Here is a 24,395-nt window from a genome sequence, read left to right on the forward strand (position 1 = left end):
CACAAGATGAAAACAATGTCACCACAATGAAAATAGCATTCCAGGCAGTTAAGCCTGGATTTCAAAATCTATTTTACCAATGTTCCATGGGGGGAGAAAATGTGTTTAGCTGAATAACATTTCATATAAAATCTTATCTATTATGACTGAAAAATGGAAATGCTGGAAATACACATCAGGCCCGTCAATATTCTGATGATGTTTGGCGTACATATTCTGTCAGAACTCTTCGAGGTAATTGCGGACTCATCAGTGTTGAATCAATACCATACAAAATAATAAATAGTGGTCATCAGAAACTGATTTGTGAGTGCCTCCTAAACAGCTGCTGGTGTAGAATCTGCCACCTTGACCTCTGCAGTTCTTTTGAAAAACATCCCAAATGGACTATGAAGATCCCTACAATGAGCTTTAAGTTGTGTTTGAAAAAGCCTTTCTCCAAGTGTTGCATAATGGGTGGCTATTTCAGCTTAAAGACATGGGAATATGGAGTGAAAGCTGAGGGATGGATTTTTAAAAACCGGTTAGAATGCAGGAGAACTTGTTACAGCAATTGCGCTGGAGTGGAGGATTAAGTGGTGAGTGACTTTTCACAGGAATTGGCTTTGTGACCTTTGCGGGTGGCACAGTGGTTAGCACTGCTGCCTCACAGTGCCAGGGACCTGGGTTCGATTCCTGGCTTGGGTCACTGTCTGCGCAGAGTCTGCATGTTCTCCCGTGGGTTTTCTCCGGGTGCTCCGATTTCCTCCCGCAGTCCGAAAGACTTGCTGGTTAGGTGAATTGGCCATGCTAAATTCTCCCTCAGTGTTACCCGAACAAGCGCCAGAGTGTGGCGACTAGGGGATTTTCACAGTAACTTCATTGTAGTGTTAAATGTAAGCCTGCTTGTGACTAATAAATAAACTTTACTTTTCTCTGCTGTTTACAAGCTCGAGTTTAAAAATTCACCGCAAACTAATCAAACTGGCAGGCCGTACGAAACCAGGAGTCTGAGGATGTGGCTTGGGAAATACAAAATAAGTTTGGCAAAATACACATAAAAGGCCAGAGCAGTGATGGGTGAAATTGAAGACTGATGGGTATTGAATATTACACATTGGGGGAAAAATAGACATTGAACATTCCCCGTGGGTAGTGGTGAACTGGTTTCTGTTGAAGGTAAGCTATGCAGCACTTTTCATTGACTCGACTCTCAATCCACACAACCACAGCAAAGCCTCAGGTAACCGAACATACTGAACTACCTAACCAAATCTGTTATGCACAAAGTTCCAAATTGTGTTGTGTAATTAGACTACCCGGGGCGATTTTCCAGCCTCGCCACAGATTGGCAGAGCGTGCCAATCCCGGGAAATAGTGTGCGGGCCTAAAAACAAGTTTCGCGCCCAACGGTTTGCAATTGTTGTGGTCCCTTTCTACTGGCACAAACCAGATTGTGCCCGAGGCCGATTAACATATTTAAAGTCGTATTTAAATATGCTTAGCCTGTTCAACGCCAGATGCTCCAGTTCCCAGGATCTTCTGATCTTCAAGTGTGGCGCGAGAGTCACTACTAGTCTCCACTCGCAGAGACCAGGCATGATGGCCACACTGGGGGGCTCGGAGCCCAGTGAAATGGGGCCTATGGGGGGGCCGTGAAGGGGTGGGGCATTTCATGGGTCATGAAGGGGGACCTATTGGGAGAGCCCCAATGCTGGCGTTCTGTGTCAGGGAGGTGGTAGGGAAATATGTCACCACTAAGGGAGGGGGGTGTCCCAATGTCCATGGAGGGAGGAAGGGGGGTCGCCTAGCGCACTGGGAGATTGGGCATCCTTTCAAAATGGCACCTGATCGCTTGCAGCTGGGCTCACCAGCGTGTTTAGGCCCCACCCCTCCAGAACCAGCACGCAATTCACCACTCTCCCACAAAAATGAGTACGTGTGGGGCGATTGCAGTCCGGACTGGGTTGGACAGACCAGCTCAGACCGCACTGGTTTTCTAGCTGTTATGACACTTTTGTTTTAAAGTTTATTTATTAGTGTCACAAGTAGGCTTACATCAACACTGCAATGAAGTTACTGTGAAAATCCCTTAATTGGCACGCTCCGGCGCCTGTTCGGGTACACTGAAGGAGAATTTGTCATGACCAATGCACCTAACCAGCACATCTTTGGATTGTGGGGGGAAACCAGAGCACCCAGAGGAAGCCCATGCAGACATGGGGAGAACCTACAGATAGTGACCCAAGCTTGGAATCGAACCCGGGTCCCTGGCGCTGTGAGGCAGCAGTGCTAACCACTGTGTCGCCCATGAATGGCACATTGGGAAAAATCACGTCTCACATTTGGTTGTATTGTATGCCCTGTCACTAAACACTATGACGAAATGAAGATGTCCAAGCTCTCAAAATGACTTGGAGATAAATCACAAAAGGGATCACGACAATCAGATGAGGTATGCAGAAAAACTGAAGAAATTCAAGCTGTTAAATGTCAAATGTTGGCAACTGACAGATGAACATCTCGGTGTATTGAAGTTATGATGTAGAAAAGGGTCTGGGAAAAAACTCCAAATAAACTTGACAAGACAACACTGGTTCAAACGAGTAGAAGGCAAGTTTCGGACAAATATGAATTCCTTCACATATAAAGTGATCAACATTTACTCTGAACAGAGAACTGGGGGCAAAATGCCTGCAAACAATTGGATGCTGTAACCAAAGAACAGCAAGTTCTTTCTGAACATATGAACTGAATGGGATAACGGCTTCTCTTATATGAATGTATCTAGTGTGCCCACTTTGAGCAGCCCATTTTAGGCAAATACGCACACCAAAGTGTTGATGAACACGATATGACTCTCGGTGGCAAAGATCAGAAATATCAGTAATCTCTCTGCAAACATTTCTACTGTGTCCTGCTTCCAATGCCCGTTTCAATAACGCATTTCAGATTCCAAGTCTGATCTGGTTTCGGTAACTTTGATGTTAATCAATCCTCTGAAAAATGAGTTGAAAAACAGAAGCTGAAGTATAGACAGAGATGAAGATAAATATCTCCAGAGCATTAGTCCATTTCTAATGGGATCATGGAAATATCATCTTTTGAATGCATCCAGTCAGAATAAAATAACAATGTTAAATTGATAATCTTGTTATTTTTGCCTTCGGGGGGGGGGGGGGGGGGGGGTGAGGAACTGGATTAACCGATTTTTTGTCGTGGTAGTTTCACCGCTCATAGAGCAACATCTAAACCAAGGAAAGTATATGACAGAGTAAACTGTGCATTGTTGCATTGAAAGACGCAAGCCCAGTATGTTAAATGCTCTCTTCATTTTCATGCTATGGGTTTCAGTGGTTCAAAATAGCAGAAATTTTAAGTGAAAGCAGATGACTATTTCTGATTTTACATTGATGCAGAAATCCAATGGGACAGGGTTACCCATCTGACTATGGAAAGCCAATTGAATAAACTCACAATTGATGAGGTTTTTCAGCCAAATATCCCTATAATCAAGACCTCTAAACTCTGTACAAATGTGAATGTGATGTGCAACAATTTGCATTTATATATTTTACCATGTCAAAACATCTTAAATTGCTTCAAACATGAATTGCTTTTAAATGCAGCTTTCATTTTATGTAGGCAATTTTATATCAGTCATTCTGAGCAAGGAATGCCCCGGGAGACAAATGAACAGATAATCTTATCTTTACAGGAAAGAATCCAGACTTTAATGATTTCATAATTTAAAAAGATTCTGGTGATAACATTTCCCCTTCATGCACAAACATCTGATGCAACATTAATAAGGGCCTTGTCCCAAGTTAACTTGTTCCAGTGCAGCTACAACACTGGCAACTACCCGGCAATGTGGAAAGGTAGGACCTGTCCGCAAAAAACAGGGAAAATCCAATCAGGCAATTATCGCACCATCAGTCCACTTTCAATTAGTGATGAAAGATGCCATCATCCAGAATATTATCCAGCATCACTCAGACAGCAGTTACCTGCTCAGTTTTGAGATTGTTGGAGGCTGATCATCTCAGCCTAGGCCATCACTGCAGGAGTTCCTCAGGATACTGTCCTGGGCCCCACCTTCTTCAGCTGCTTCCTTAATCTAGAATCATAGAATTCTACAGTGCAGAAGGAGGAGACCATTTGACCCATTGGGTCTGCACCGACCACAATCCCTACCAGGTCCTATCCTCATAACCCCATGCATTTACTCTTGCTAGTCCCCCTGACACTAAGGGGCAATTTAGCATGGCCAATGCACCTAACCCGCACATCTTTGGACTGTGGGAGGAAACTGGAGCACCCGGAGGAAACCCACGGAGACACAGGGAGAATGTGCAAACTCCACACAGTGACCCTCCCCATCCCAGGGCACGACCCAGCCATGTCCCCAACTACCTGGGAGGCTAGAAATGGCCTCCGAGCCCTCAGGCGTGGTCATCACCAAATGGAGACCAGTAGTGATTCCTGCTGGCGCCACATCATGCCAATAGGTGGGAATAGTGCACATTCCCAGAAGATACAGTATCAAGTCAACTTTGTACATGGAAATCTATGTTAATGAATGGGCGCGAACCTGATTATGTCTGTTGGAAAGGCCCAGAAACATTGTGAACCATTTGGCACCTAGTTCAAATCTTGTTTCAGGGCTCTCCTGGTATTTTCCCGACCTAGTGGGATTTGTGCCGGACACAACGTGGCTCAAAAATCGCCCCCAGTGTGGAATTGCAATGCCCAAACAGCCATGATGGTATTGAATGGCCTACTGCTGTTCCCATGAACAATACTCAGGCTTGGGCTGATAGGTGGCATGTAACATTTACACCACATAAATGCTAAGCAATGACCATCTCCAACAATAGAAATTCTAACCATTGCCACTCAACATTAAAAAGCATCATCAGCACTGAATCTCCCACCATCAGCATCTTGGACCTAATATTGACAGAACATTAACAGGACTAATCTATAAATACTGTGTCCACAAGAACAGGTCAGAGGCTGGGAACTCTGTGGTGAATAACTCACCTCCTGATGACTCGGCAAAGCCTGTCCATCATCAACAAGGCACATGACAGGAGTACAATGGAATGCTCCCCACTTGCCTACATGAGTGAAGCTCTAACAGCACTTAAAATGCTCAACAGCATTCAGTACAACGCAGCGCACTTGATTGGCACATCACTCATCACCTTAAACAATCACTTCCTCCAACATTTATGGAACAGTGGCAGAAGTGTGTAACTTCTACTTGGTCCACTGCAGCAACTCACCAAGCCTCCTTCAACAGCATCTTCAAAGCCCGCAAACACTTTCACCTAAAAGGATAAGGGCAGCAGATACATGAGAGCATTATCACCTGCAAGTTCCCTCCAAACCACACATCATCCTGTCTTGCCGGATTTTCATTGTTGATAGGTCATAAACCTGAAACTCCCTTCCTAACAGCACTGTGTGTGTACCTTCATCAGATGGATGACAGTGGTTCAAGAAGGCAGCTCACCATCACCTTTTCAAAAGCAATTAGTGATGGACAATAAATGTTGGTCTTCTCAAGGATACACACATCTCATGAAGTCATTTTATTTGAAAACTATTGCGAATAATCACTATGTTACAGGAATTCTCATATGGTAAAGGTTATTTTTACAACTACGACAGATGTAAATCAAGAACTACATGATTTACACAGACAATCACTGTGAAAATACAATAAAGAGACTATAGAGACTGCTTTAATACAAAAAAATACAATGGGTGGAATTTTCCTATCCCGCCTGCCACAGGAATCATAGCGGGCGGGACAAGGAACTTGCAAAGGTCTATTGACCTCGGGCGGGATTTTTCGGTATTGGGGCGAGTGCGGTGGGAAAATCATGCCCGATATGTTTACTTCTCAGTCTTAATCTTTACAGGCAATTTTATTTTTTGGAAAGAACGATTACCTGGGAGGTGGTGAGACAAGGTCCATTTTTATGCGTGTGTATCAAATTCTGCAGGAAAGCAATTGCCTGAAACAGGCGTCCACAGGTGAACCGACAGGTATCACCAGCTCAGACTTGGTTCATTCATCAGGTAGGTGTGTCGGGTATGGGAGAGCTTTGTGATTGCAGAACAGGGGTAGTGCAGGGAATAGTGGCCCAAGCATTGTCTCTAGGGCTCAGAGGAACAAATATGCTCCTACAGAACAGAGTGCCCACAGCACAATCTCTGTTTAGCCAGTTGCAAAAACAGCTTCAGTGACCTGGCAACATGATAGGATGCCAATTCGGATTTACTTATGAGATGACGGCCTCATTTGTCCAGACGAGTGGTGAAAACAGCGAAATATCTTGCTTTAATTTTAGCTCCAGCTCCACTGGACAGAGAGAAGGAGAGAGGGTAAATGCATACCTTTTATGTTTCATGTAACAAATCATTATTTAAATTTAAAAAGAGACCAGAGATCAAAGGAACAGATTATTAGGAAAATTGCTCTGATTGAATTTCGGTACAGAAGCTCATAAGATATACTGTCCGGCCTTTTTAAGAGAGTAGATGAACAATATTAGACAACCTGATCAATACTGATCAGATTAGAGATGAACATTTCATAAAATGTGTATGGTTTGTAACTTTGAATATGACCTTATGTTGCATTTCTTAACTTTTCTAATTTCCAAAGTCAATCATGACCGAAATATTTACTTATAGCACTGTATACAGAGCAAAATGCTTTAATAATTCCACTTTGCAAATGAATAAAAGCTCTGAAATTAACCTAAATAGTATCTGGATGGACACAACAGGGGCAAGTTTCAACTTGACTGCACAATTAGTTACTTGACGGAGTTCTTCTGTTGTAGATTCCTTTCCTTTGGTTTCAGAGGGTGAAATATCAAGTGAGTTCTACAAAAGGCATGTGATCTGCTTCACAAAATGGCACCATCAGACCATAAAGCTGAAAATGACCCTCTTTACTCCAGCAAAGAGGGAATCCAGGTGTCTTTCTTATTTATTTGCATCAACCTCTTGTTGAACATTCGATAAATGAGGCAACTAAGCCGAGTTCATGTTCTTCTGCCGTGCAGGAGGTTAATTCATTGTTTCAAGACATACAATTATGTAGGGCTGAGATTCAATTATAAGGCAGTAACTTAATTATAAGTTTTATCTGACCCCGCACATAACACTGACCATGAAACTTGAATAGTTTATGGGCATCAACTAAAATCCACAATTAAATTCTGCTGCAGGTGCCGTGTTTTACAATGTCAGCATTATAGCCCTCCACCTTTCATGATCTTTGATAACAGCCAATACATTGGTATTGTTCTCAAATCTTATGTCAGTTCTGTTTCCAAAAACAATTGGTGTATTTCCTTACTTGTCGTCCTTTTGCTCTGATACCCTCAATTTTACCAGTCACTATTTACCAAATGCACTATCTTCTCTCTGCAAAGTACATGCCTTAAGAATTGTAATTGGTGACCATCTGCCAAAGTTCTTTGTGTATGCCTGCTTCCCTCACAACTTCCTCATTAATAGTGTGTGATGTCCAACTAATCATCAATGTATGTCTCAGAAACCACATTCCTGTTTCCTTTAAATTATCTTCCATTGTCTTGTTTGTATTCCAACTTTCGCATCCATATGGTAACACTGATCAGATAGAAACATAGAAGAAACATAGAAAAACTACAGCACAAACAGGTCCTTCGGCCCCACAACTTGTGCCGAACATATACCTACCTTCTAGGCCTACCTATAACCCTCCATCCTATTAAGTCCCATGTACACATCCAGAAGTCTCTTAAAAGTCCCTATTGAGCTTGCCTCCACCACCACTGACGGCAGCCGATTCCACTCGCCCACCACCCTGTGTGTGAAAAACTTCCCCCTAACATTTCCCCTGTACCTACACCCCAGCACCTTAAACCTGTGTCCTCTCGTAGCAGCCATTTCCACCCTGGGAAAAAGCCTCTGAGAGTCTACCCGATCTATGCCTCTCAACATCTTATATACCTCTATTAGGTCTCCTCTCATCCTACGTCTCTCCAAGGAGAAAAGACCGAGCTCCCTCAGCCTATCCTCATAAGGCATGCCACTCAATCCAGGCAACATCCTTGTAAATCTCCTCTGCACCCTTTCAATCATTTCCACATTCTTCCTGTAATGAGGCGACCAGAACTGAGCACAGTACTCCAAGTGGGGTCTGACGAGGGTCTTATATAGCTGCATCATTATCCCCGGACTCCTGAACTCAATCCCTCGATTGATAAAGACCAGCACACCAGCATACGCCTTCTTAACCACCTCCTCCACCTACGGGGCCGATTTTAGAGTCCTATGGACCCGGACCCCAAGGTCCTTCTGATCCTCCACAGTACTAAGTCTTTCCCTTTATATTGTACTCCTTCATCCCATTTGACCTGCCAAAATGGACCACTATGCATTTATCTGGGTTGAAGTCCATCTGCCACTTCTCCGCCCAGTCTTGCATCGTATCTATGTCCCTCTGTAACTTCTGACATCCCTCCAGACTTTCCACAACCCTACCAACCCATCCCTCCACTTCCTCTCCAGGTCATTTATGAAAATGACAAACAGCAAGGGTCCCAGAACAGATCCCTGGGGCACACCACTGGTGACCGACCTCCATTTAGAAAAAGACCCATCTATACACATTCTCTGCCTCCTTTGAGCAAGCCAGTTCTGGATCCACAGGGCAGCAGCACCTTGGATCCCATGCCCTCTCACTTTTTCCAGAAGCCTTGCATGGGGGACCTTATCGAATGCCTTGCTAAAATCCATATAAACCACATCTACCGCTTTCCCTTCGTCAATGTGTTTAGTCACATTTCCGAAGAACTCCACCAGGCTCGTAAGGCACGACCTGCCTTTGACAAAGCCGTGCTGAGTATTCTTGAGCATACTAAACCTCTCCAAATGCTCATAAATCCTGTCCCTCAGGATCTTCTCCATCAGCTTACCAACCACTGAGGTTAGACTCACCGGTCGGTAATTTCCTGGGCTATCCCTATTCCCCTTCTTGAAAATAGGAACCACATCCGTAATCCTCCAATCCTCCGGCACCTCTCCCGTCTCCATCGACGACGCAAAGATCATCGCCAGAGGCTCTACAATCTCTTCCCTCGCCTCCCACAGTAACCTGGGGTACATCCCATCCAGACCCGGCGACTTATCTATCTTGATGCCATTCAAAGATTCCAGCACAAGATGTAGCAATTTAGCAATCTCAATCTGCTTTACAGAGAGTTGGTCTTATTTCTAAAGAGGTTTTATTACTTCCAGCCATCCTGGACAAAAATATACCCCCTACTCTCAATAAAGACCTAATGACAGTTAGTAACAGACTAAAATGATGCTGCCTTGAGGTACTAAAAGGCTTCAGAGATGGCCAGAATGGAACCTTGAGCTGAAATGCCAGTTTAGCCCATGTTTAGCAATGGCAGATAGCTAAAGGGGTAACCCAAGGTTAATTTAGGAGCCAACTGCCAATTACAATGCCAACCAGTACACAAAAGGAGGCTGCATGACATTTTGGTGGTTCGTGCTTGTCCTGTTGCCCTTTCCTAACAGTGACCATGTGTTTGCGACTAAACAAGCCATTCGTGCGGATTTCAAGCAAGGCTTAAAGGGTTAGCCATCACTTCACTTTCACTTACTGCTGGAGATGTGAAAAAAACCTCGGAAACACATTGGGAAAACATCTCAGATACATTGTCAAGACTTCATCAAGACTCGAGCAACATTTATTCTGCACCTTAACTGAAATTGAGCAGCTGCTGTGTTACTCTCCCTCTTTAGGAATCAAAAGGAAAAAGGGAGCACTCAGGCAGAGGCATCTTGCTTGGGTCATTCTCGGTCTGGGTAACAAACGGAAGGTGGACGTGCAGTCAGGCAGAGCAGCAACTACAAGAGAGAGGATCAGAAGCACAACTCCTTCTCCTCTGGATCTTCTCTACCAGGATCTCTTAGTGCTGTGTCCAAGAATCCACGTCACATTTCCTTGGGGAAGGCAATGGTGTAGTGGTTATGTCATTGAATCGAGAGGCCCAGGCGAATGCTCTGACATCAGCTGACAGAATTGAAATTAAATTAATAAATCTGGAATTTATCGCTGGTCTGAGTAATGGTGACCATGAAACCATTTGGTTCGCTAATGCTCTATTGGGAATGAAATCTACTGTCCTTACCTGGTCTGGCCTACATGTGACCAACAACAATGCGGTTGGCTCTTAACTGCTCTCTGAAATGGCCTAACAAGCCACTCAGTTGTCTCAAACTGGTACAAAACCTCAAAGGAATGAAACTGGATAGACCACATGGCATCAGCCTAGCCACCTTAAATGACAATGGCAAACCCACCTCTGTTGTCCCTGCAAAGTCCGCCTTATTAACATCAAGTTGCATGCATAAAATTGGGACAGCTACCCCACAGACTGGTCAAACAGCTTGGCATTGTCTGCGAGGTGTGATTCGGTGAATCCAACTATGTCCTAGACATCATCATCCCTGGGTATGTGCTGTCACACCAGTAGGACAGACTCACAAAAGGTGGTGACACCGTGATATAGTCAGAAGGGAGTTGCCCTGGGAGTGATCAACATTGATTATTGATCCCACAAAGTCTCATGGTATCAGGTCAAACATGGTAAGGAAACCTCCTGCTGATTACCACCTACCACCACTACTTAGCCTGTTAAGTGGCAAGTAACATTCACATCACACAAATGTCATGCAATTATCATGTCCAACAAGAGGGGATCTAATGATCTCCGCTGACACTCAATGACATTACCATTGCTGAATATCTCTCTATCAACATGCTGTTGTAATTCATTGAACAGAAACTGAACTTGACCAGCATATAATTACTGTGGCTACAAGGGCAGTCAAAGACGGGAATTCTGGGGAGAGTTAACTTTCCTCCTGATTCCCCAAAGCCTTTCCACCATCTACTGGGCACAAATCAGGAATATGATGGAATATTCTCCACTTGCCTGGATGACTGCAGCTCCAACTATACTCAAGAAGCTCAACAAAATCCAGGAAAAGCAGCCCACTTGATTGACACCCCATCCAACACTTTGAACATTTACTCCCTCCACCATTGATGCACCGTGGCAGCAGTGTGCATCATCTACAAGATGCACTGCAGGAACTCACCAAGGCTCCTTCGACAGCACTTTCTAAACTTGCAACCTCTCCCACCTGAAAGGACAAGGGCAGCAGGTGCAAGGGAACACCACCTACTCGTTCCCCTCCAAGCCACACGCCATCCTGACTTGGAACTATATCACAGTTTCTTCATTGTCGCTGGGTTAAAATCCAGTAACTCCCTTCCCAATAGCACTTTGGGTGCACCTACTACATATTGTCTGTAAAGGCTCAAGAAGGCTCACCACCATCTTCCCAAGGGCAATTAGGAATGGGCAATAAATGCTGGCCTGGTCAGTGACACCAACATCCCATGAATGAAGAAAATAAATTATGTCTCAGAAAGCTTGTTCGTGAATGAAGAACTGGAGCCAATCTTTATACACTTCCGTAAAATTTATTTACAGAGTTATAAATTACAAGCATGCACCTCCTCACTTTAGCAACCACGGCTTGTTTTTGGTCTCTATTTATAGGGGCGCAAGAGAACAGCCAGTTAAAGGTCAACATCGGCATACAATTAAACACAAAATATCCAATTATAACTACAGTGGTCCACCAAAACTGTGTTTAATCAGCTGGAGTGCTAAATCTGCAGGCGTCTGAATTAGCAAATTCAAATAATGGCAGTTAGCATTCAGGACATAAACTGTGTGCTCAATCCAAACTTTGAAATAGGCATGCTTTATTAAGCACCAGTTATTACTGGTGGGCAGCACAGTGGTTGTCACTGCTGCCTCACAGCGCCAGAGACCCGGGTTCAATTCCGGCCTCGGGTGACTGTTTGCGGAGTTTGCACATTCTCCCCATGTTTGCCTGAGTTTCCTCCGGGTACTCTGGATTCCTCCCACAGTCCAAAGATGAGAGAGTTAGATTGATTGGCCATGCTAAATTGACCCTAGTGTCACGGGATTAGCAGGGTAAATACTTGGGATTACCTGAATAAGGCCCGGGGTGGGACTGTTGTCGGTGCAGGCTCGATGGGCTGAATGGCCTCCTTCTGCACTGCAATGATTCTATGATTCTATTATTTTAGCACCAGTTTTCATCTTTGGTGGCAAGGATTTGTATTTTGTAGACATTTCCGAATGTCAAGTAAAAAAAACGGCCTTAGTGGCGAATGTAGAAAAAAAAACATTTATTGCACAGTTTTTGTATTCTTTCCAGCTGGGATTCAAATTACATTTTTGGATTTTGTTCTTCAACTCTGGACATGACTGAAGAGAGCCTCAGCCAGAATCAGAGTCACAAGAGGAATACATAACTGAGAATCATCAGTATTGAAGGGAGAGTGAAGGGTGAAATACAAAAGGAAGTTATTTGTAAAGTCAAATAGCCTAATCGCAAACAAGACTGAAGTGCCAGCTGTTGTTCTGGCCAATTTTTTAGATTTTGTCAATCCATTTCACTTGATGGTATCATGTCCTCTCCATATGCACAGAATTGTTAAAAATTGACCATTTTAATGAGATTTTATTAATACGTCAATAGTTAAATTGCAACATATCTTTTTCTATTGCCTAATCTTTCTACATCCAATGATCGTGTGTGGGGGTAGAGGGGGGGATGGTTTGTGGTGTGGAGGAAGAAGAAATGCCTTTTAAAACAAATAGGAAAATATCTGCTTTTTTCCATAGTTAACGACCTCTTAACAAAATCAGCATAAAATAGCTTTAGAATGTACAATATAAGAATGTCATTTAGATTGATAGAGAAAAATGGGCAAATGCTTGTTTATATATATGTTACACTACTGGTTATCCCAAAACAGGAACTTACCATCAAGATTTCTCTCCAAGATGGGAGAGCTGCTTTTAATTTAAAAAAAAAATTGAATCTCTGATGAGATGGGAACTTAATGCACTTCATTTAGGTCAAATCATGAGAAGCAGCTGTTCTCGTTAGTTGAAGGGTCAGTCACAAGGAGACATAGGTTCAAGGTGAGGGGCAGGAGGTTTGGGGGGGGGGGGGAGAAAGGTGATGCGAGTGAGGGTGTGTGTGTGTGTGCGTGTGGGAGTGATGGTAGTGAATGGGTGGGGTGAGGGTGTGACATGAATGAGACGGTGAAGGTGATATGCGTGAGGTGGGTGACAAGGGAAAGTTTAAAGTGGTCAGAAGGTTCAATTGTTTATTAAAAAGCCTCAGGTAGCATCAGGAGCACCAGGCATAGGTTTTCTTAGAACAGAGAAGGGTCTTTTCAACCGCTCATTCTGGACTCAACCTACCTCTATTTATGCCTCAGGTCTGTAGCCAAAGTCCAGAATACTTAAACCCTCTCCACCTTCGCCACACAGACGATACTACTTGTCGGCAGTCTTGAGATGGAGGTGAAATCATTGCACAGGATTAATCCCGTTTCTCAATTCCTGCCTTTGACATGAAAACCTGGCCCATGGACACTATTAAACCCACCTTCTATGATCAATGGAGAGATGGTGGTGTCGTGGTATTGTCACCGGACGAGTAATCCAGAGACCCGGGCTAATGTTCTGGGACCGTGGAATCAAATCCCACCAGGGCAGCTGATGGAATTTAAATTGAGTTAATAAATCTGGAATGTAAAACTAGTTTCAATGATGGTGATCATTAAAACTATCAGCAATCATTGTAAAACCCCATCTGGTTTACCATTGTCCTTTAAAGGAAGAAAATCTGCCATCCTTACCTAGTCTCCTGTGAGACCCGGAGCAATATGGGTGACTCTTAACTGCCCTCCGAGATGGTGTGCAATTAGAAATGGGCAACAAATGCTGGCCTTGCCAATGGTGCCCACATCCCATGAAAGAATTTTAAAATGTTTAGTGTGACGCATACTAAAATAGGAGCGTACCCGCCTAGAAAAAGATCATTTCTGACTCTCCCCAGTGCGGGAATTTAAGATTGAAAGTAGGAATGATGTTATTATTCCATCCTTCAAATGAGTGCTTATAGAAAGTATAAATGATTTCACATCTGGATCCTGAGAATCTTGAGGTAATCCCAGGTTGAATCAGACAGGACTTAAATGTAGTTAAGAAACTAACTAAGTATAGGTTGAAAACGCTGCAGTTTGTGTCAGATGACCTTCCTGTGACCTCACGCAGAAAGGAGAATGCTGATGTTTTAAATGAATATTCCAGAGCAGAATTTCAAATGCAACTTACCAGAATTACTAATGAGTCTGGAAAATCCATATTTCTTTACTTTTCTTTGATTCCACACTATGAAATTTTACATATTTGGCCGAGAGTTTGCTGGAATTAGGTATCACAGAGATTTGGTTTGATTTATTAATTGTCACATGTAATACATATTAGTATATGTATTAGTGTGTCATATTCTTTCTCTCTGTGTGTGTGTGTGTGTGTGTGTGTGTGGGGGGGGGGGGAGAATTCTCTGGCCTTCCCACAGCATATTTGTCGGCAGCAGGAGGTGGCCCATCATTGACCGATGGCAGGATCTTTTAGTCCTGCTACTATCAATGGTACTTTCCATTGATTGCACCACACGTCACTGGGAAACCCACGGTGGGGGTGTGCCATCGATGGGACAAGACGATATCACCAACGTGAAGAGATGGAAGATCTCGTCCTCCCTCTTTTGGTCTAAAATAAATTTGAATTGAAAGTTATTGAAAGAGCAAGCTGAAAAGTACATGGCATGGGCAACAGGACATCTAGGATCTTGGTGAATGATGGGACCACAGCCTAGTTAACTAAAGAGATTTAAGGATTGAGAAAAAGGTAACGGCAAAAAAGGATGAATTCGAGTCAAATCGGTACAGAAAAAGAAAGAAATGGAAAGAAAGATCAGATTAACTGAAAGAGAAAAAAAAAGACAGGAAAATCAGAACTTTTTAAAAATTTAACTTTTTAAAAATCACAAATAGCTTTTTGCTACCTTTAATATCGAGACTCCACATTTTAAAATCCCAATCTGGACCAGAAAGGTTGATTAACTCAGCAGGAACATAAATCTCGATGAAATGATTGTTGCATTGTTAAGCAACAGCCCTAACTTTCTACAGCAAGATTAATTAGCAGCTAATGTCAAACTCGTGAAACTTGGCGGGCGGGGGGGGGGGGGGGATTGAATTGGACCATTTTCCATATCTTGGGAGCCCCCCTCTCAATGAAGGCAGACATCACGATGAAAACATGAGACGAATATAACTGTTTACCAGACAGTAGTAATCCCGCAGCGGTATGCTTCTGAGATTTGGACAAACCTTCTAAATTCGGTGGCAAGGAAGTTGGTCCAACAGCAGTGTCCTCTCCCAGTCAACATACCCAGCAAGAAGACCATAAGACATAGGAGCAGAATTAAGCCACTCCGCGCATCGAGTCTGCTCAGCCATTCAATCATGGCTGATATTTTTCTCATCCTCATTCTCCTGCCTTTTTCCCATAACTCCTGATCTCTTTATTAATCAAGAACCTACCTATCTCTGTCTTAAAGACACTCAATTACCTGGCCTCCACAGCCTTCTGCGGCAAAGAGTTCCACAGATTCACCAGTCTCTGGCTGAAGAAATTCCTCCTCATCTCTGTTTTAAAGGATCGACCCTTCAGCCTGAGGTTGTGCCCTCTGGTTCTAGTTTTTCCTCCTAGTGGAAACATCCTCTCTGCGTCCACTCTATCCAGGCCTCGCAGTTTCACCAAGATCCCCCCCCATCCTTCTAAACTCCAATGAGTACAGACCCAGAGTCCTCAATCGTTCCTCATACGACAAGCTCTTCATTTCAGGAATCATTCTTGTGAATCTCCTAATGAGGCATTAATCACTTTAAACCAATTCCGCTGGGCACAACATGTCATTCAAATGCCTGACAGAAACTCCCAAAGCAACTAGACCGCTCAGAACTCAGTCACAGTTGAAGACTCCCAGTTAGACAGCGGGTATGCGTTATAGATGTCCTCAAAGCATTCCTAATGATATCAAACAGTCCCATCAACACACTGAAATTCCTGATATGTGACTGAAAAATTGGAGAAGGTTCATTCGAGAAACACATCGAGAAACACAGTCAAGAACATATTGAGGTGGAGTTAATGCGTCAGAGGCAGCACATAAACCTTCAAGCAATTCACCTTCAGAGGGCGCACATAAACCTCCAAGGAATTCATCTACCCAACCCTCCAAACTCCACCTGCCTCTCATGTGACAGAAACTGCAGATTGTGCATTGGACTTATCATCCACCTCAGAACCCATCAAACCGGAGTGGCAGCAAGTCATCCTCAATCCCAAGGTGCTGACTACGAATGGAGCGGAAATTGACCAGTGATCTGTGGCACTTTGAAATTCACAGGGTATCTCCTCCTTGCCACAAGATAGCTTCAGAGTTGATACATCAGCAATGCCTAGTCTCAGTAAGCTCACCATCGTTTTGGCATCAAAATTTGAGCCTTAGATTGCAGTGGAAATAGACATTGATATTAATCACCACCCAAAAGGTTGCACCTTGTAATTATTACCTCTGTGATTTCAATCACAAACTCTGGAGGGTTCTGAGTGGGTTACGCCAGACAAACAGAAGTTAGAACAATTAAAATCCCTTCTAATTTCAGAGTAACCATTGTATAGACCCAGGCTGAAGCCACAGGACTTCCCCCACACCCATAAACCTCCCACACCTCCCCTATCCCACCATCGCCACCACCCTCGAGGTCTCTCTCCAGCCTCCCTTCCCACTGGACCGCTCTATTCTCCCCCAATACACGAGGGGTCTCCTTCCACACCCCTGACTATCTCTCATATAGGTTTCCCCCACCCCATAGACTCTTTCCCCACCTCCCTGCCAAGCCCAAGTCTCACCCCACCCCTCAAGTATTGACCTCACACCCAGAGACTTCACTCAACCCAACCCTCCCACCCCTCCCCGCCAGGCCAAACTCCCCAACCTGCAGTCTCGCCCAGCCTGAGTCAGAAATACTCTGTTCTTACCCGAATAATGAACCTACATTGCTCTAAGGAGGCCTTTAAAAGAGGGAGCCCATGAGAACTTGACATGACTTTTTGCCATGGAGGCGGGAACCAGGAGCCAGGCCTGATTTTCTGTTACGAACCTGCCTCCGGCGGGAAACTGACTAAATTTTAGATTTTGGTGGAAGCGAGACTTTAATTGATACGGGAATTAACCATCTCCAATTTTTCAGTCACAAATCTTGAATTTCAATGCATTGATGGGAATGTTCAATCTTGTTCGAAATGCTTTGGGGTCATCCCGAAAGCATATCCGCTGTCTTCCCGGGAGCCTTGCGTCCAATTATAGCGAGTGAGGACAGGAGTGGAGTCAGATGAAGTGGGGGACTCATTCAGACACCCAAAGTAGCCACTACTGAGCCTGGTGATTGTCCTGAGGCAGAGAGTTTGTGCCAAAGCATTCCACTGTACCACTGGAAAGTGAAACGTCTCAGCGATTCGGTGGCCTGCCATTCACCGGAGAGGAGGAAGGTCTTCTTTCCAGATGTTGGCAGTAGGTGGCCACCTCATCATGCAGCAGCTCCACCTCTCTGATCAATGTCATTGCCCTCTCCCTCCAATTCTTCCTCCTCTGATGAGCTGTCTCCTTCCACGCCCTCACAGTCCCTGTGGAGGGCCACGTTGTGGAGGGCACAGAGGACAACAATAATGATCAAGACCCTTGCGGGAGGGTACTGCAGAACATCATGCAACAGAGGGACACCGTGCCCTCAAAGCCTGCAATACCCACCAGTTGTGAATCTGAGGAATTGCTCAGCCTTGGTGAAGAGGGCATTTGTCACTTTGGTGAAGTACCAGCATGCAGCCCACTGAGAGACGCCGCAGAGGGTCTGCAGCTGACAAGATCACAGATGGGAATGACCATCCACCGAGAGAGTCACAGTCTCCTTTCGAACTGATTCTCAGTTACGTCCAGGTGTATTTAGCTTCTGCCTGTAGATCCTGTGTTCAGGGTTCTGTCTTCTTCGCCATTTTGCCCCTTGTCCCTCTCCTCTGGCCTCCGGACGCCTGGCACTCTGTCCCTCCTTGGGCAGATTTCTGCTCCTCATCTCCAAAGGCCTCAGTATCCATTTTGACCAGTGCCCTTCCTGGTGCTCAGCTGGAGAGTCAAACCAGCTGTGACCACTGGTCCAATGCCCATGTGACACCAGAAGAGTGATGACCTCCTGAACTGGCAAAACTCCTGGGTTCCTCCCTTGATCCGCGATGGGCTGCTGCAATTTAACTTCAAAGTGGGGTAAGCTCTTTAACCTATCGGAAGCAAGAACACTTACCTTTGAAATGTCTCTTGCCTCCATGACTACTCCACTGTGTGGTCCCCTGATGCACCTCCAGCAGGTCTGAGGCAGACAGCTCCAAAACACTGGGTGCACCCAGGGAAATGCAGAACGTTTCCAGAGACCGGTTTTTAACAAGCCCTTAATGTGCTTAAATGGTCTGTTTAGGAGCGTGAGCGAATTCGGAGGCCCACATTTGCCTCCCCCCACCCTAGTGGATGTCAAAGAATGCCGAAACAGAGGCAGGCGTCTGACCGCATGACATCACCGTCATTTTTTTTTCCAACCACTTGTCTCTGTTTCAGCGAAATTGGGCTGCAAAACTCCGAACCCTGAATCCCCATGGTCATCAGTTACCAACGGTGGGAGGTGAAAACAGAGTCATGGTAATCCAGCTAAATAAATAGATGAGCTCAGAGTCCTCTGGGGTGAAAAACTTGAAATGGTTCACAAAACATTACAATTAAATGGAGTGAACCAGGGGTATTATAAAGTATAGTAGATTTGTTTTAATCCATTTTTTTTTTTGCCAAATCTACTCACATTTACAATTCCCAAAAGTGTTAAACTCCAGCTGGGTTTCATGGACACTGGGCAACCTAAATTACATCAACCAAGATTATTCTTCACGCGACCTCAGAAAATGAGAGTGTGCTTGGTCACAGGTTAGTGAATCCTGGATACCATCACAGCTGAACAGACTGTCACCAGATGTTCACCAATGCCACTTTAAAGCAGGAATCACTGAATGATGATCAGGAGACAGGAACCTTTCAGTTGATTTCCTCTATCTGAGCAAAATAGGTAACTTATTTTGAAGATGCAATACGATGTAAAATGATCAAGGCAGAACAAAACATATAAAAACAATACATTATTTTGTCCAAAGTAGTAAGTGACAATGTATGTGCCTTTTCCTTTTTAATCTTAACCTGTTCCTTAAGACAAACATCGTGCGGATTTTCCAAAATCAGAACCTGATCCTGGACTTCTCGGTGATGAGAGTACGTTGTCGGAATAATTCAACGATAAAACTGGGTAAGATGCAATTTCCTACAACATACTCACTCTTTAGGTGGGTTTAAATCCTCGGGTCTTGTTTCAAAGAACTGCAGAACTTCATCACACTGAGAAATATGGGCTGGTAATCGGATGAGGGCCTGCAAATATTCAACAAGCAATGAGATGAGATTTTTATGATCGTCTGTTTAAGAGAAATTCATTTCTGTCCAAATTGAGGTCATGAACCTAATGCATCAAAATGCAGGTCTCCTCCATTGGTTTGGAATTAAGTAAAATATGCATTCTTTCTCCAGAGTCTCACTGAACAAACAGATTTTAACCTTGCACTCTATTCCCCCATTGTGAAAATACTGATCTGCCATAAATCTCTCATCATAGAATCCCTGCTGTGCAGAAGGAGGCCATTCGGCCCATCGAGCCTGCATCGACAACAATCCAACCCAAGCCTTATCCCCGTAACACAACGTACTCACCCCACTAATCCCCTTGACACTAAGGGGCAATTTAGCATGGTCAATCCACCTAACCCGCACTTCTTTGGAGTGTGGGATGAAATTGGAGCACCAGGAGGAAACCCATGCAGACAGAGGGAAAATGTGCAAACTCCTCACAGAGTAACCGAGGCAGGAATTGAACCTGGGGCCCTGGCGCTGTGAGGCAGCAGTGCTAACCACTGTGTGCACCCCTGAATCAAATATATATACATGCACACAAACATACATGTACATACACATTTATACACACATCTAACATATACACACGTATAATATAAAAACACACAAATATATATACATTTACACAAATATCTAACATAGAAAATACATACATAATATATATGCACATATATAAAATATACATATACATATATAAGATGTATACATATCACATAGCAACACAGTACAAGAATGACATACAAAATGGTGACATTTTCAATCACTACTGAACTAGTTTTTACAAGTTATATTAGGCAAGTACATCTGCTACTTCCAAATAAGTATGCAGGAAGCATTAAAAGATAATAAACGGGAACTGAATAAGTGGTAATACTGCAGGGTTCAGAGGATATCATAAACCAGTGTGTTCATATCTGACTCAGTTTCCTATTTCAAACACAAATTGAACTTTGACCCCCATAAGAGATGATCTTCGCCCATTTGCTGCAGAAATACTCATCATTTGTCACCTCGAGGCTCAGATATTCCCATGCTCTCCTGGCTGCCTTCCCATTATTCATATTCTTTCAACTTCTGTTGATTCAAAACTTGTATCTCCCTTACGCTAAGTTCTGCTCACCCATCACTCCTCTTCTTGTTGACATATGCTTGCTCCTGGCTCCCAAGCATCCCCAATTTAAAACCTTAGCATTGTGTTTAAATCCTTTCATGGTCCCATTTATTGCTATCTCTAACTTTAACCAACACAACTACCCTGATAACTCTCCCCTCCTCAGATTCTGATTTTGTGCATACCTCTCACTTCCATTTGTCATCTTGTGCATCCCTCTCTCACTTCACTCATTGTTAATAGTGCCTTCAGCCAGGTTCCTCCTAAAACAACTCTGCCTCTCACCTCCCCTTAAGACCCATCTTAAAATCCTTCTCCAACCCTTCCAATGTTTCCTTTGTTAGCTCATCATTTATTTCTGTTCCAGTATACCTTGGACGGCCATAAGATCTTTATCCACATTCAAGGCACTAGATAAACATGAGGTATTATTCATTTTGACATCTTTGTAGCCCTAGTGCTTTTCAATACTATCAACAAACGTGCTGCTTCGTGTGCTTTCTGGCCTTGGCTTCCCCGGTTTTGCAGTGATGACAACAATAAGATTTAGTGTTACGCCCTTCCTCGATCCAGCAAAAGAAAGTAGAGAGGTGGCAATATTCCAGCTTCCAATGCAGCTGTCCTCTGGTGGAGTCTTTTCCTGGCAATTCCACACAGTTACATAATTCAAATCAGGGATTCATTGTGTGGTAGTGTCATCAGTGTAGACCCATATCTCATCAATACATGGAACACAGTGATACTTCTATGAGTTCTATGAGTTCAGAGCATTCGGAGGAAACCCACGCAGACACGGGGGGAATGTGCAAACTCCACACAGACAGTGACCCAAGCCGGGAATCGAACCCGGGTCCCTGGCGCTGAGAGGCAGCAGCGCTAACCACTGTGCTGCCCGCATAATAATATGATAGCAGAGGATGGTTTCGATCGATTGACCTCTGGGTTATGGGCACAGCACCATTCCACTGTGCCATTATACTGATGCAAAGTACTTGTTAAGGACTTCGCCAACCTCATCTGGCTCCACACACACATTCCTTCCACTGTCCTTGTGGACCTACCCTTTCCTTAGCTAATCTCTTCCTCCTTTATATATGCATAAAAAGTGTTGGGATTCTCCTTAATCCTGCCTGTCCAGGACATTTCCTGGCCCCTTTTTGCCCTCCTAAGACCCTGTTTAAACTCTTTCCTCCTATCTTTGTATTCCTCGAGCCTTATCCGTCTATCCTTTTTTTACGTATCTTGAAACTCATAGAATTGTGATCACTGATCCCAAAATGGTACCCCACTGAGACATCAATCACCTGTCCGGGCCCGTTTCCCAGAACCAGGTCTAAGATAGCCCCTTCCCGAGTTGGACTATCTACATATTGCCTTGAAGCACTCTTGGGCACGCTGAACAAACTCTGCCCCGTCCAAGCCTCTGATATGGACACATATTGTGGTCGGTGCAGACTCGATGGGCCGAATGGCCTCTTTCTGTACTGAAGGGTTTCTATGAGTTCTATGAGTTCTAAGAGTAGCCCTCAAGAGAACTCCTGATTGGGATTGTAGCTCTTGTGAAAAATCAATGAGTAGCTCTAATCAATAACAAAAAGGTTATTTGAGCAATTTAAAAATACCAGTTGAATTCCTCTGTGATTTGGTTGGTATCTCAATACTCCTTCAATACCTGTATCAAAAAATATCAATACCGGGCTGTTTAAGGTCCCTAGCCTTTTGTTTCCGGGATCTGGGAATCAAATCCAATCTAGATTGAGAACTCAAATTTCCTTGCACGTCTAGTTTGGACAATGTCAATCGACACAACTACCTTCAAATCCAACTCAAAAACTAAAGGTTGCTGACATGATATGATCAGGTGCTACATAAAGGTAAGCCTTTATTTATTTAATCATTGAATATAATTCAATAGGATAAGAGGGTCATAGCTAATATTTGAATATTGCAAATTTTAAGTCATTTATTCAGATTCAATTTTAAATAGTTTTGATATTTTAATTTCCTTGCCTCATGCCTGCATATCAGTTCACTAAAATACGAGGAAAAAAAAAAATCAGCATTTATGAATACACAATATTAAGAATATAGAAACTATTTTGGAGAAAACTGCACATAAATCCTTTATGATTTAGAGAGTTGAATTTTGCTGCATTTACTGCGAACCAGTTCAATAAGAACTGCCGACTATTGTACTGTAGCAGTGGAAATTTTAATTTCAAATTATTACTATCAAACCATTTGAGGCTTTCTTAATTCAAATGACTATTTCAAGCTCAGTCTTGTAAGAAGTCTAGCAACTTATAACTGATTAATTTACAATATTCACAACTCTACGTGGATCTAAAACACAAGCAATTTGAACTCATTTAGCAATAAACAGGTGAGTGGGCATTAACAATTGACCAGGTTATTTTTCTCAGCAGCAGTAGGCAGCCCACCATTGATCGGCGGTGGGATTTTCTGGTCTCACCGCTGTCAATGGGATTTCCAGCTGAATCCACCCCACACTCAAGATCTCGTGTTGATGTGAACAGCCAGAGTATCTCGCCCTAAGTTTGCAACAGACACTCTTCTGAGGTGTGCCCATGGTAGATATAGGGTGAGTTGGCACAGTAGGTGTAAGGGAAAAGGGTACTGGTTGGAGACATGGGCTGGCATGAATTGGCACCAAGTTAGCATAGGGATGATAAAGGGTTGGGTGGGGGCATGAGGTGGCGTGGAGCATATGAGGGAGTGTAGAGGGTGGGCAGAATGTCATAGGTTGAGAGTATGAGGTCATGGGCTAGGACACAGATTGGCAAGGAGGGTATGAGAGGCATAATATGGCATGGAGAGTATGAGGCCCATGAGAGCTGGGCATGGGTTGACATGAATGGGGCATAGGGCATGTTTAGAAGTTGAGGGCGTGAATGGGGTGAGGGCTGTTTTATGTTTTATTAAAAACTTTCACACAGTGCCAGAGTACCAAGCGAGGCCTTCCATCCAGCCTGCCTCCAAACCCAGCAGCCTCTACACTTGTTCCAAGGTCATACAGCCCAACTTCCAAAGGACTGCATCACCATGGAAGAAAAAAATCCAGCTTCTGGTCACTCCCTGTGGAACTGAGAAATGTCTCAACTCTGCGCTCCCGACTCAGCAGTGAAATTCCAGGCTTCAATCTAAACGTTTTGAGGCATGATGTTTGGAATTTCAGACTTTATAAACTTCATACTTTAAACATCATACTTTAAACTGTCTATGTAATTCCAAGATAGAATGGTGGTAGGAGTTTAGAAGAGGGCTAATTATCATTTCTGCATAGATATAAGGCCTTTGTGATTCATGTTGTCATTGAGGTGAGCTTTGTGAGGGGGCAGCCATATAAAAGCCATGGTAATATCAGCTTTTATGGTTTTCTTAACATATTCTTGAAACTCGCAGACAGGTCAGTCTACAAGAATCTGAAACAGAGAGCACTGTGCTAGAGGGTCCCTGTTTCTATTGTTCACGATGTGGAGATGCCGGCGTTGGACTGGGGTAAACACAGTACGAAGTTTAACAACACCAGGTTAAAGTCCAACAGGTTTATTTGGTAGCAAATGCCACTAGCTTTCGGAGCGCTGCCCCTTCCACTCCACCTGATGAAGGAGCAGCGCTCCAAAAGCTAGTGGCATTTGCTACCAAATAAACCTGTTGGACTTTAACC

General features: G+C 43.8%; 1 protein-coding gene across 3 annotated transcripts in view; it reads right to left on the reverse strand.

Moving 5' to 3' along the window:
- sh3pxd2b (SH3 and PX domains 2B) overlaps nucleotides 1-24,395 on the reverse strand; it is a 273,651-nt gene that overhangs the window by 87,751 nt on the left and 161,505 nt on the right. For 2 of the 3 annotated variants that reach the window (XM_078231114.1, XM_078231115.1), the window contains exon 5: nucleotides 19,469-19,560. The exons of the other annotated variant lie outside the window; for it this stretch is intronic. In XM_078231114.1, the coding sequence (XP_078087240.1) occupies nucleotides 19,469-19,560 (92 nt within the window). The remainder of the gene's footprint in view (nucleotides 1-19,468; nucleotides 19,561-24,395) is intronic. 3 annotated transcript variants of the gene reach the window in all.

This window comes from Mustelus asterias, chromosome 16, assembly GCF_964213995.1.
Source record: "Mustelus asterias chromosome 16, sMusAst1.hap1.1, whole genome shotgun sequence".
Taxonomy (NCBI): domain Eukaryota; kingdom Metazoa; phylum Chordata; class Chondrichthyes; order Carcharhiniformes; family Triakidae; genus Mustelus; species Mustelus asterias.